At 36.0% G+C, this 13820-nt stretch overlaps 1 protein-coding gene across 2 annotated transcripts in view; it reads right to left on the minus strand.

Moving 5' to 3' along the window:
* LOC141523752 (glutathione S-transferase-like) overlaps window positions 1-13820 on the minus strand; it is a 78782-nt gene continuing 64962 nt past the window's right edge. Inside the window, exons 1-6 of one of the 2 annotated variants that reach the window (XM_074237192.1) lie at window positions 12762-12957; window positions 9833-9884; window positions 9020-9152; window positions 6197-6338; window positions 1295-1426; window positions 1-630 (exon numbers count right to left, since the gene is read on the minus strand). In XM_074237192.1, the coding sequence (XP_074093293.1) occupies window positions 460-630; window positions 1295-1426; window positions 6197-6338; window positions 9020-9152; window positions 9833-9884; window positions 12762-12848 (717 nt within the window). In that variant the 5' untranslated portion in view covers window positions 12849-12957 and the 3' untranslated portion in view covers window positions 1-459. Of the gene's footprint in view, window positions 631-1294; window positions 1427-6196; window positions 6339-9019; window positions 9153-9832; window positions 9885-12761; window positions 12958-13820 lie in introns of those variants that run through there. The other variant, XM_074237190.1, reaches the window with a different exon arrangement.

Below are 13820 nucleotides of genomic sequence, written 5' to 3' on the forward strand. Positions count from 1 at the left end.
TTGTTTTCATATGATTTTCAAATTTATTCCAAAAGTTTCCACTTTCCAGAAAAATTTAGATTAATTGAAGGGAAGATAGCAAAGCAGTTGAAAAATTGTTGAATTTGGAAACAGGAGACCTGAGTTTGAATTCGGATTTTATCATCTGTTGCCTATGTGACCCCAATAAGTCACTTACCCTCTCTTGTTCTTAATTTCCATATTGGTAAAATGAAGAGGTTAGACTCAGTGTCTACTAAGGTCTCTTTTGGCTCTAAATATGTAATAAAAAATTTAAAAGATCTATGATTCTATGATTCTGAGTAAGATGAAGTTCTAAATTAAATAAAGTTTTATAACAAGCAATGCAAAGATTAGGTTTTCCAATTTATAACAAACTTTATATGGAAGCATCATATCTACTAGATAGTGAACTTAGCAGTTCTGCAGAAGTACATCCTAAGATTTTTGTGGGTCTGACTAAAATTCAGCTAATATGATACTTCCATGTTTATAAAACATGCCTTTTTCAAGCTTGAAGATCTTTTTTGCAGCTTCAAGACCTGCATCATCCATTGGTGGCTGTCTTTGACTACCAGGCTGAAGGAATTTCTGAATTCTGGGGAGCTTGCTGATTCTAGCTTTGAATTCCTAAAATTAAAAAAAAAAATGATACCACTTGTAAATGAAGCAATTAGTCCTAAACATTGGAACAGGGCCCCAGGAGATACACTTGCCAAGACCTTTTCGAAATGGTTTCATCCTGAGGGAAAACTGTGGCAAGTACTTTCACCCTATGGGCAGTGATGTTTGAAAGTCTTTAGGAATTCCCTGCTCTGCAAATACATAAGGCCCACACTTTTCATATATGATATGATATAATATAGTAAAAATAATATATAATATAATTAATATAAAATAAATGAAGTAGTGGTCTTTTCAAAATGTATTGCTGGAAAGACTTTGGGCTCTAGGCTTGCCTATAGGTTTGCCTGCCATCCAAAGGACATCCAGTTAAAGGGCCTCATCATCTAACAACAGATTTTTCATTTGAGCCATAAGAACTCATGAAGACTAAAGATTCGTGTCCTTGAAGGAAGGGTACATAGAAAAAATTCCAGATCTTTTAAATAAGTATGTATTGATCACTTACTAAGTGGTAAGCTCTGAAGATAAAAAGAAAAAGAAAAAGCTACCCCCTGCCCAAAGGGAAATTATATTTTAATGGGGAAGAGAGCAGGTACATCAATAGCTATATGAAATATATATAAATATGGAGAGAGAGAGAGAGAGAGAGCACTTTTGATGGAATTACCTGCAGTTTAGGGAATGCCAAGAGAACATCAGATTTGCATTCTTCAACCATTAAGATAAGTTCAAGTAGATGTATATCTGCCCAACTCAGCTGATTGCCAACAAGGTAATTTTTTCCATGGTCTTTTAATACCTATAGGATAAGGACAAAAAGAGAAGGGAGATAAAGTGTAGGAATATAAAGCATATTACTTGAAGATGGTATATTATTTTAAGATAGGACATTTTCCCTGTCTGTCCCCATGGTTGAAACTCCCTCTTCCACTCTGACAACTGATTCCCTGACTTTCTTTATGTCCCTACTAAAAATTCCACCTTCTACAGAAAGACTCTCCCAATTCCAACTCTTAATTCTAGTGCTTTCTCTTTTAATTATTTCCTGTTTATCTCCTGGGCAGCTAGGTGGAGCAGTGGATTGAATACTAGGCCTGGCATCAGAATGACCTGGGTTCAAATTTGATCTCACTAGCTGTGTGACCCTAAGCAAGTCTCTTCCCCCTGTTTGCCTCAGTGTCCTCATCTATCAAATGATCTGGAGAAGAAACTGGCAAACCACTCCAGCATCTTTGTCAAGAAAACTGGAGTGGAACACGCCTGAACAACAAAATTTATCCTGTACCTAGCTTGCCTTGTATATATTTGTTTGAATGTTGTCGTCTTCTTTAGATTGTCAGTGAGGCAGGGACTGTCTTTTTGCATTTTCTTGTATCTCCAGCACATAGGTGCAATGCCTAGCATGTGGTAGGTGCTTGATAAATGTTGATTAACAAGGTAGTAATAATTTCTCTGTCTTCTAAATTGTTCTCTTTGTATATTTTTACTCTTTTCATTATACTATTCATTCATTCTATAAATATTTATTAAGCACCCACCCGATATATTCAAAAACTGCAATAAGTGTTGAAATATAAAGTCAAATTACAGTCCCTACTCTCATGGTACTCACAAAGCAACACATAAACAATTATGTAAAAATGATATATACATGATAAACTGGAGACGATCTCAGAAGGACTAGGCAAGGCTCCTTGCAGAAGGCAGGAATTTACCTGAGACTTGGTGGGAAGTCAGTGAAGTCAGAGGCACAAATGGAGGTGGGAGAAGGTTGCAGGCTTGGGAGACAGCCAGGGGAAATGCCCAGAAGAAGATGGATGGAATGGATGGAATGTTTTGTTCCTGGAACTCTAGGGAGGCCAGAGGGGAGTGAGCTTTAAGAAGACTGGAAAGTTAGGAAAGGGCTAGGTAATGAAAGGAGTTAAAAGCCAAATACAGCCTTTGTATGTGATGCTGAAGGTAATAGAGAGCCACTCAAATTTTTTGAATTGGGTTGGGCTTGGGGCGGGGTTTGGAATGACATGGTCACACCAGAGCCTAGGGAACTTCAATTTGACAATTAAATGGGTGGTGCCCTACCAACCAGACAGCTGTTGCAATAGTCCAGGTGTGAGGTAGCTCTGTTCAGCATTTCTTAATTATCTTGTATATAGCTTGCCTCAGATATTTGTTTGTATGTTATCCCTCATTCGATTGTAGGCTCCTTGAGAGCAGGGGCTATCTTTTGCCTTTTTTTTTTTTTGTATCTCCAGCACTCAACACAGTGTGTGAAACATAGTAATGGCTTAATAAATGTTTATTGAATTGAATTTTACTTATGTCCGAAAGTTCATGTTTGTTGAGTATTGTTACGATTATAATAAAAAAGTATAATCTGATAAACTCCTATATGTGAAATGATTCCATCTACCCATTACTGGGATGGGGGAAGAAAGAGACTGAGACAGACAGAAAGAGAAAGATAGGGAGAGACAAAGAGAGAGAAAAAGAAAAATAGAAAGAAAGATTAAGAGAGAGAGAGAGAGAGAATTTAAAAAAAAATTTAAATTGAAAACAAGAGTACTGGTCCAGGAGTTAGGAACCCTGGATTATTTTTTGTGACTGTACTACTGTACTAGTCACTATCTGTGTGATCATGAAAAATTCTCCAGGACTCAGTTTCTTCATATGTCAGCAGAGTTGGTTGAACTATCCTTTTTTTCCTACATCATTTGAATGTATGGCCAATTCATGCTTCAAGTAGTTCTTCCCCAAGGGGCCTTTAGCCTTTCCTGAAAAGACCTAAATTTATGCCTGTGATTATCCCTGTTGTGGGGGTCTAACCCCCTTGATTACAGTATCTTTGTTTAAGCTTGTTCAGGCTCTTCAGTTCATATACTCTAAGCCTCTACTCATTATGGTTTTAGACTATCAAAGCACCAAGTCTAAGTTGCCAGGGCAATTAGTAAAGTGGATAGAAGATTGGGTCTGAAGAAGTTAAATTCAGTCTCTGACACTAACCTGTGTGACCATAAGTCATTTGATCTCTGCTCAGTTTCTTCAGCTGAAAAATGGGGATAATAATAACAACATCCACCTCCCAAGGTTATTGCATCAAATGAGAAAATATTTATAAAACACTTAGCAATGGGTCTGGTACACACAAGGCCTTAAAAATGCTATTTCCTTCCTTACTTTCTTCCTTAGTATGCATTATCACTCCACGTGAGAGAGAGAGAATACTAGATTGCAAAAAGATTTTTTAAAAACAAGTTTTTTCCTTCTTTCTCTCTCCCTCCATTTTCCTTCCTTTCCTTCCCTCCTTTCTTCCCTCCTTCTGTCCTTCCTTCCTTCCTTCCTTCCTTCCTTCCTTCCTCCCTTCCTCCCTTCCTTTCTTCCTTCCCTCCTTCCTTCCTTCTATTCCTTCTTCTTTTCTTCCTTCCTTTTTATTCTTTCTCCACACCCCCACATCCCTAAACTCTGCCATCCAGGAACTTGTAACCTACCATGTACATAGACAAATAAGCAAAATGTAAGTAAGCTAAATGTGACTCACAGAGATACAAATGAATATTTGTGCAAAACATTCGTTTCTTGGCTATTCAGGTTCAGAGGATTTAGTTGTGGAAGGAACCTAGAAATCATCTGATTCAATTCCTTTATTTTACAGATGGGAAAAATGGAGGTTCAAGAGATTTGTCTTTTACTTAATTTTTTCCTAATACATTATACTGCCTCCTCTAATTCAATAAAATGATGACCTAAACCTCACAGTCTAATAATTTAATAAATATTACATTATGGATGAAATGTAGAAGGGGAGAATGGCATAGTGAAAAGAGTCCTCAACCTGAAGTATGAAAAGACTTTGATTCTCCTCCTAGCCCTGCTTCTTACTGTGCAACTTTGGGCAGGTTCCTGTTCTCCCTGAGCCGCCATTTGTTCATTCATAAAATAGGGGTAAAAACTTGCACCGTTTAACTAAGGGATTGTTAAGAGGATCCAGTAAAATAATGTCTGACTATCATAAAACACCTGATAAATGTAAGATGCTATTATTACAGCATTTAAAATTTTTACAACCTGACTCAAACCTACCTTTCCAGTCTTATTTATTACTTCCATTCACACAGTCTAGAGTGCAGCCAAACTGACCTTCTTCTTCTTCCTCACAAGGCATCTCATCCTAATTTCAGACCCCATGCATTTGCACAGTCTGGACCCATGTCCTTGCCACAACCTTCATAGAATTCCTAGTTTCCTTCAAATTTTAGATCAAAGGACCTTTCAAATTAACTTATACTTTTTTTGCGTGTAAATGTATATCTATATTTTTAAAGCTATATTTGCACAGCATACACATAGATACATATGCATTTATATATAAACATGTGTGTCTATGTTATCTATCTATCTAGCTGTCTCTCTATCTGTCTATCTATCTTTCTGCAGCCAGGTGACACAATGGATAGAGCACTGGGCTTGGAATCAGGAAGACTCATCCCTATGAGTTCAAATCTGATTTCAGATGTTTCCTAACCTGGATAAGTTATTTAACTGTTTACTTCAGTTTCCTCATGTGTAAAATTGCTGACTCAACAATAACTCGTGTGTGTGTGTGTGTGTGTGTGTGTGTGTGTGTGTGTGTGTGTACACTTTCAGGTATAAATGTTTTATTCCTCTCTAGATTGTAAGCTCCTTGAGGGCAGGGTCTATTTCATTTTGCCTTTGTGTCCTCAGTACTCTATTAGTGTATACAGTCTCTGGTATATAGTTGATGCTTTAATAAATGCTTTAATGGATATGTATATATCCATATCCATATCCATATATTATATATATGAAATGATTTAGTCAGCAGTATGTTTTTGTCCCAGGAAGGCTGGATTGTACTAATTTTATAAATATATGCAAAAAATGTCATTGAACCTTTCCTTTTTTACAGAGTATCACTACCAGCCCTTCTCACAGTTATCATTTCTAAAAATGTGCATAAGAATCTGAGAACAGTATTAGGACTAGCCATATACTTTTTAAGAGTAAAAAAAAGGAATATTAACAAATGTTTTTCTTGAAATACCCATTGAGTTGTGTTTTAAGTGGCTACCTTATCTAATATCCTATCAAGTTCTTATTCTTTCTGAATTCATAGGATAATGATGATGATGATGATGATGATGATTAGAGAACTGAAGTAATATTAGGAATCATAATTCTGATTCCCTTATTTTACAGATGAAGAAACTGAGGTCTAGATTAGGACAAGTGACTTACCCAGGGTCACACAGCTGGCAAGTATTTGAGGCAAGATTTGTACCTAGGTCTTTCTAATTCCATGACTAACATTGCATCTACTTTATGTTGCTGCCTTACTTGAATTCAGGGTCAATAAATGATGTGCCCACATTTCCACAAGTAATAAGTATTAGAGACAGGATCATCTGAACTCAGCTCCTCTATAAAGCCAGCAACCTTTCTTGTGTACCATAGAGCCTCCAATGTTTCTGCATTGTCATGTATTTGATGGGATTGAACTAGAGGTGTTTGCAATTTCAGTGAATATGCAAATTGATCACTCATTGTTCCATACCTTCTCATATACTGGGAAGAATCTTCCAGTGGCTTTCTCTAGGATGAAGCTAATAGTTTTCCCCCTCTCTTCAGGCAAAGTCAATGGGGAAAACATAATTAAGTCATACAGATCTCTCATTCCTTCCACATACATGTCAATACTGGAAAAGAAAAATGATAAAAATAGGATTAGTTACTCATCGAATTATTTAGAGACTCCAATCAAACAATGTATGCAAAATGCTTTGCAAGTGTTTAAATCTCTTTTTTTTTACACATATCATTATCATTAAATGCAGGAACAATTTGTGTCAAAATGCTTTTTAAAAGTATTAAGTTATTGTTAGGTCATTTCAGTCATGTATGATTCTTTGTTATCCCATTTAGGACTTTCTTGGAAGAGATACTGGAGTAGTTTGCCATTTTCTTCTCCAGCTCATTTTACACTTGAGGAAACTGAGGCAAACAGGGCAAGTCATTTGCCCAGAGTACACAGCTAATAAGTTGACCCAATTTGAATTCAGGCATATGAGTCTCCAAGCCTAGCAGTTCATCCACTGTACCATCTACCAACCCCTACTCCCTAAAAAAAAGTGTAAAGTACTGTTATACAAATGTAAGGTATTATACCATAGCAGTAAAGGGTACCATAAGCAATCTATTTATAGATGCATCATGGAGTGGTAGAAATGGAGCAAGCTTCTTAACTTTTTTGTGTATCATAGATATGACATAAACCCCTTCTCAGAATAATGTTTCAAATGCGTAAAATGAAATACATAGGATTACAAAGGAAAATTATCATTAAAATATTTAAATACATAAATTCACAGACCCCCAAGGTAAGAATATACATTGTTAGATCTAAATGCTGAAAATGGTCCATCTACCCATTGGCATCTGGGAATTTTCCATAGAATAGAAAAAGACCTTGATTTGGGACTTTAAAATATCAAATCCTGTTTTAAAAGACAGTTTCACTTAGTTTAGACAAATACAAAAAATCATGAAAAAATCTATGAATTGTTAAACCATGTAGATTGATGAGTTATCTCTCATTGATAGTAGGGTACTAGGTAATGCAGTGGAAAGAGCACTGGCCTTTGGAATCAGAAAGATGGGATTTTGAATCTGGTCTCTAACTGACAGTAACTAGCTGTGTGACCTTGGGCAAGTCACAACTCTGATTGCCTTGCATCCAGGTCCATCTCCAGTTGCTCTGATCCATATCTGGCCACTGGACCCAGATGGCTCTGAAGGAGAAAATGAGGTTGGTGACTTAACACACCCACTCACTCAAATCCAATTCACGTGCTTGTCATGGCGTCACCTCCCTGATGTCATGATCTACTTTGAGAATCAAGGACAGATATCATCTTTGACAATTCATTTATAGTTTTATAGAGTCATTGAGAAGTAAAATAACCCTCCTAGAATCACATGGCTAGTGTCCTTTTAAACCTGGACTTAAATCTGGATCTGAAGTCGGAAAAATTGTTTTATTCTTTTATTCACCAGGGTTTAGCACATTAGCTGTTGTTCATTTATTTTAATTGTGCCCAACTCTTTGTACTTTAATTTGAGGTTTTCTTGGCAGAGGTATGGGAGTGATTTACCATTCTCTTCTCCAGCTCATTTTACAGATGAGGAAACTGAGGCAAGCAGAGTGAAATGACTTGCCCAGTGTCTCACAACTAGTGTTTGAGGCTGGATTTGAACTTCAGGCCCAGCTCTCTAGTCCACTGCACCACCCACCTGCTCATTTAATTCATAGGTGGCACTTAACAAATACTATATGATGGTTTGATTCATCCAGTATGGGTTGCATGGTCTCTCCATGATGAATTTTTTCTTAGGTTTTTGCAAGGCAATGGAGTTAGGTGACTTGCCCAAAGCCATACAGCTAGGTAATTATTAAGTGTCTGAGGTCTGATTTGAACTCAGGTCCTCCTGACTCCAGGGCCGGTGCTCTATTCACTGTGCCACCTAGCTGCCCCTCTCCATGATGAATTAAAAATCATAGAAGCTAAGTTCTAAAATATCCTCACTTTCATTGAGATAATAAATTTATGAATTGTTTTTGAAGTCACACTTTCACAAATCATTAAAAATGATTTTACAATTATAGTTATTCTATGTAGAGATCCAAAATGAGTATTTCTTCTCTTCTGAACAAGTCATCTATGTATCTGTGAGTAGATCAGTCTATTTACATGTAAGCCTTAACATATTAGTAGAAAAGTGTTTTCATCATGCTCATAAAATTAAGACTGAATTTCATAAACATTCCATTAGATTATAAGTTCTTTGGGACCATCTTTTGCCTCTTTTTGCATCTTCACTTCAATACTATATACTAGGTACTGAACAGATATTGGCTGATTGATTGATAAGCAGTCTACAGAAGCCAGTATCATTACTTTATAATCAATACTCTACCAAGTTAGAGATTTAATTTTATCCTTTGACTGTACAGTACTTTGTTTCTGTTACCAGAAATCTCCACATCAAATTATCTTGGACTTAGATCATGTGGGAAAGGGAAGGGGAGTTAAATGTTTTACCTATTTACATTCATAACATGCTGATAAGAACATTCTTTTTTTTTGTAATTACATAAAAGGAGATACTTTCTTAACATAATTTCATTGAGAACTAGGGGGAATAATAGATAAAGGCCTTGGAGTCAGGAAGACCTACGGTCAAGTTTTGCCTTTGACCTCTACTTGGTGGTGTGACCCTGGGCAAATCATTTGCCAGAATCCATTATTAAGGAGAAATTTTCCTAAAGAAAAAAGGGTGGCTTCTATGCTTTGTTATAAACATTCAATGATTACTGTACAGGGTTTGCTCTTTCAGGTCCTTCCCATACAAATTGTATTTTGCGGCTATATATCTTAGGATGGCTCTAGTTTGTACTATCTTCATCCCATCAATTTCAACCATTGGCACTTGTTGATACATTAATTTTCCACCTTAAAGAAAAACAGAAAGAGAAATCAAGTCAGTGACTTACTCCCCCCCTCATTAGAGTATGGTCATGGAGACATAGTTCTAGAACCAAAAGAGATTTCACCGACTGTCTACTTTATCTCTTTCATTCTACAGTAGGGGAAATTTAGGCCCAAGCAGGGTGAAGGACATTCTTAAGGTCTTACAGCTAAGCTCTATCTGATATCAGAACCAAAGTTCTTTCCACTGTATCACACTACACTATTTTCCATGGAGTACTCTCCAATAAGCCCCATTTGCCTACTCTTTGCTTACATTCAAACTCCTCCTATTTTGACTGACTTCAACTAACTTTTCCAGTCTTAATCCCAACATTCTTTACTTCAACCATCATCATTCCTCTATAGAAGGTAAGGAGCCTTTGTTTCAGGGAAAAAAGAAAACTTTGCTTTTTTTTCCCCTGATGTGGTTGTTTTGAAATTCAAATCCTATCTCTGAAGTACAGAGAAGCAACTTGTATACTGTCCCATTTAATTCCTCTCCATTTTGTTTTTTATAACATACTTTTTCACAATTATTGAATCAGAGAATTTTAGACTTCAAGAGATTTTAAGATGTTCTATGTGTCTTTTCAGGCAAGATAATAGTAATTAATCTGATTTTCATGAATCAGTACTGCACAACAGCAAGGCTTTGAACTCACTCTTTATTAAATTCTGTAGGTCTTCTGCTGTTTTGGAAAATTCTTCTTCAAACTAGAAAGGAGAAGGATACATGAAGATATCAGAGCAATAGAATCATAGAATTTTAGCATTGGGAGGGACTCTAGAGAACACCTAGGGCAACTGGGTTGTATCATGGGTAGAATACAGAAATATGTATCACAAAGAGATGAGTTAAAATTCTGCCTTAGGTACATATTTACTACCTGGGAGACCCTGAACAAGTCACTCAGTTGCTTGGGTCTCAGGTTCCACAAAAATAAGGACCTTCTAGCTCTACATCAGTGAATCTGATGGTCTCAACCAACATTTCTTAAACTTTTTGGTATCAAAACCCCTCTAAATTCTTAAATGTAATATTACTGAGAACCTACCTTAAGAGTTTCTATTTATGTGGATTCTATCTGTCAATATTTGCCATATTAGAAAATAAAACTGATGAATTTCAAATATGTTTATTAATCCATTAAGAACAAACCCATTATATATTAATATATAACATATTTGATGAAAAAGAGTGTTTTCCAAAACAAAAATTAATTAGAATGGCATTGTTTTATACTTTTTGCAAATCTTTTTAAAGTTTTATTTGATAGAAGTTAACTGGATTATTATATCTGCTTCTGCTTTCAGTCTGTTGCAATTTGTTATTCTAGATTACATATATACACACACATGCACACACATTTACATACATATATGTATATATATATTTATATAGAGAGAATCCAACTCCCCCCAGATATGTAATTGGAAAAGGGAAAGTATTTTTAATAGATTAACTATATCTTAATATGTTATGAAAACAGTTGGATCTTGGGAAACTTCAGACTGTATTTTGAGTTCTAGTTTAACCTCTGGGAGCTCCACCTACTTTTTAAAAAATTAAAATTAAAAAATATTTTTACTTTATTTAAATGAATAACAGATTATCAATTCCTAGAGGGTGACAATGTGTATTTTTTCATTTTTTGTTTTTATCCTGGCAGAGTTCACCCAATGCAGGGAATATATGGTGATGGTGCAATAGGTGAGGCAGAGCTGAGGTTTACCTCTGACTTTTACACTAAGCCAGGTGTATGCACTCAACCCTTTGCAATCAGTGGTGAGTCTCAGTTCTGCCTCACCTGTCACCCCCTCACTTTCTTGGAGTCAATAAAAAAGGTCTGTGATTCTGAAAATCTTAATATGACTTAACCTGTAAATTCTGTAACCTGAGGCAGTAGAAGTTGAGACTTGCTCAGGGTCATTTAGCTAATAAGTTTCGGGGGCAAGATTTGACTACAGGTGTTCCTACTTGTTCTGTCCCTACAGTTACAGATAAAGCTAGGGGAAAGTGTCTGAACCTCTGCTTTATAGCTATAGGCTCTGTGATTTCAGAGATATAGGTGAGAGACTGTCTGCAAGACTACTGAGCATTTCCTCAACTGGATTAACATGTAATTGGGGAATGTTTAATTAAAAAAAATAGTAGATGCCGGTGATTGAGTGGTCTCCATTTCTATTTGAGTTTGATACCACTAATCAAGGGAACTATTGCTGAGAGACCCTATCTGCTAGGGCAAATCAGCAACTTCTCTGAAACATATATTATTAGAGTCAAAAGACATGGATTCAAAACCTATTTCTGTAGCTTCCTGCTTAAATGATCTTGAGCAAATCACTTAACTTTTTTGTGCCTCAGTTTCCTTTTCAATAAAATGTGATGGTGGGAGGTGGGGGAGGCATAAACTAGATGACTTCAAGACTTTTTCTTTTTTTTTCTATTTATGATATAATGATGCTAGGATTTACCCAAGTCTCACAGCTAATGAGTGCCAGAGCTATGACTGTAATCTGAGCCTCCCAGATCAGTGTTTTTCACTATACCATATTTCTTATTGTAACTATTATTAATAATTATAATTCCTACTCATAGGTTCATAGATGGAAGCTCTTAGTCTGTTTATAAGGCAACTAAATGGTGTGGTGAATAGTGTACACAAAGTAGTCTTTCAACACTATGATAAAAATGGGATTGAAAGACTAGTAGCACTGAAGTCCCTCAGATCCCAGGATGCAGGCAGATCTGAAAGGGACATTGGAGGTCAACTCATACACTTCCTTCATTTTACAGGAGAGGAAACTGAAGCCCAGAGAGGTAAATTATTTAATTATATCAACTAGAAATAGGATTATCACCCTGAAATATTATTATAAATTTTTCTAGCATATCAACATAAATTATTAATTTTTTAAAGTTTAGAAACATCACAAAGACTTAATTTTCGAAAGCCTTTTATATAATGAATCTGAATCTTTCCTACTCTCTACCCAAGAAAAAGGAAGCCAGCAAAAATGAAGAATGCTAAAATCTCTTTAGAAACTAACTCAACCTCTGTTACTTCGTAGTTTTCAATTTTCCAAAATGATGGATTTTTCAAAGAATAATATAGGCAGTAATAGCCAGGCAATAGATGAAATAAATGGGAACAAGTGTCATTTTTGTGTGTGTTAAGCAATAGGAAAAAATATTTTTAAAGGGGTTGTTGTAAGCAAAGATCATAGATTGTTAAAGCTAGAAGAGGATCTCAGAAATATTCGAATACCAGACCCCTATTCTAGAAGGGATGAAACAGACTCAGAGATGCAAGCTAGGCTGCCTAGGGGACAATAGCCATTAAGTGAGTTTCACTAGGCTCTAATTCTACTTTCAAAAGAAGTCAGTCAAGGCTTAATTATCAAGATAAACTTGTCCTTCAAATTTCTCCTGTGACTTAGTTTACTGTTTTAAAAAAAGATGATGACCACAACCATTGAACCTTTTTTGGGAGGGAGTCATTCAATAAGTTCCACATAACTTCTCCACTAGTAAATTTAAATTAGTCTGAAGAAAAAAGATTAAATAAATCTAAGAAATTAAACATCTACCTCCACACCAGCAGCTGCCAAGAGCCAGCGCACTGATTCCATTCTGCCTCTTCCATTGAAGTAATAAAGTTTGGGTTTCCCAGCCATGATTTTCAATTCCTGGTTTTCTGAAAAATAACAGAGAACAAACAATCTTACTCGGACCTGGATATAAAAGCTGTCCTTTTTGTAATCCTGACTCCACTGGGAAAAATAAGGAAAGTCCAAACACTAAGAGCCAATGAATCTGAGGGCAGACAGGGGAGGGGAGAAGAGGGAGGAGAATCATGTGAAGGACAGAATTCAGACCTCCCATTTTCTTTCAAAGACAGGCTAAAGGCAGCTAACTGATTGAAATATACTTGAGACTTTGGTGAATAGTAACTGAGCAACTTAACCAGGTCCACATTGGATATTTGAAATGTAAAGATGCAACTTTTTTCATTGTGTTAAGAAATGTCTGTTAGGATAATTTTTATCATTTTATCAAAGTTGGTCATCCAAGTCTAGGTATCCATGAATACTCCAGGTGTTGCTCTGGTGTGATCTTAGTTATGCACATGTGGCTCAAGTTACATCTGAGGCATTCACTATCAAAACCCAGGAACCATAAATCAAATAGAAAAGATTTCATTATGTTTTCATTTATGTTGTGAGCTCCCTAGAAAGGAAAATTCCCTCTATCAATAGCAGATCTGCCATGATCCTGGAGCTTTTAGTCTGAGATGGGACACATAGATGTTAAGAGACTTGCTCAGGGTCATTTAGCCAGTAAGAGTCAAAAGCAGGTCTTCCTGAAGCTGAAGGGAACAGGTCTACCTATATATAACACCTTTTTTCCTCTCCACTGAAAAAAATTCATTTCAATAAAAACTATTTTGTTACTTTGCCTTAAAGACTCATTTCAAATTTCAAAGGAAATAATTCAATGTAAAAACATGTAAAGAAATACAGATTCCCATGGTTATGACAAGATCCCAAGATTATGACTCATTTGGAATACCTTTGACAGTTTACTTCCTAGACAATTGTATTTGCCCCACTGATATTCTAACCTCTTTCTAAAGTTGCTAGAATTTT

The sequence above is a fragment of the Macrotis lagotis genome, chromosome 5 (assembly GCF_037893015.1).
Source record: "Macrotis lagotis isolate mMagLag1 chromosome 5, bilby.v1.9.chrom.fasta, whole genome shotgun sequence".
NCBI classification, from domain to species: Eukaryota; Metazoa; Chordata; class Mammalia; order Peramelemorphia; family Peramelidae; genus Macrotis; species Macrotis lagotis.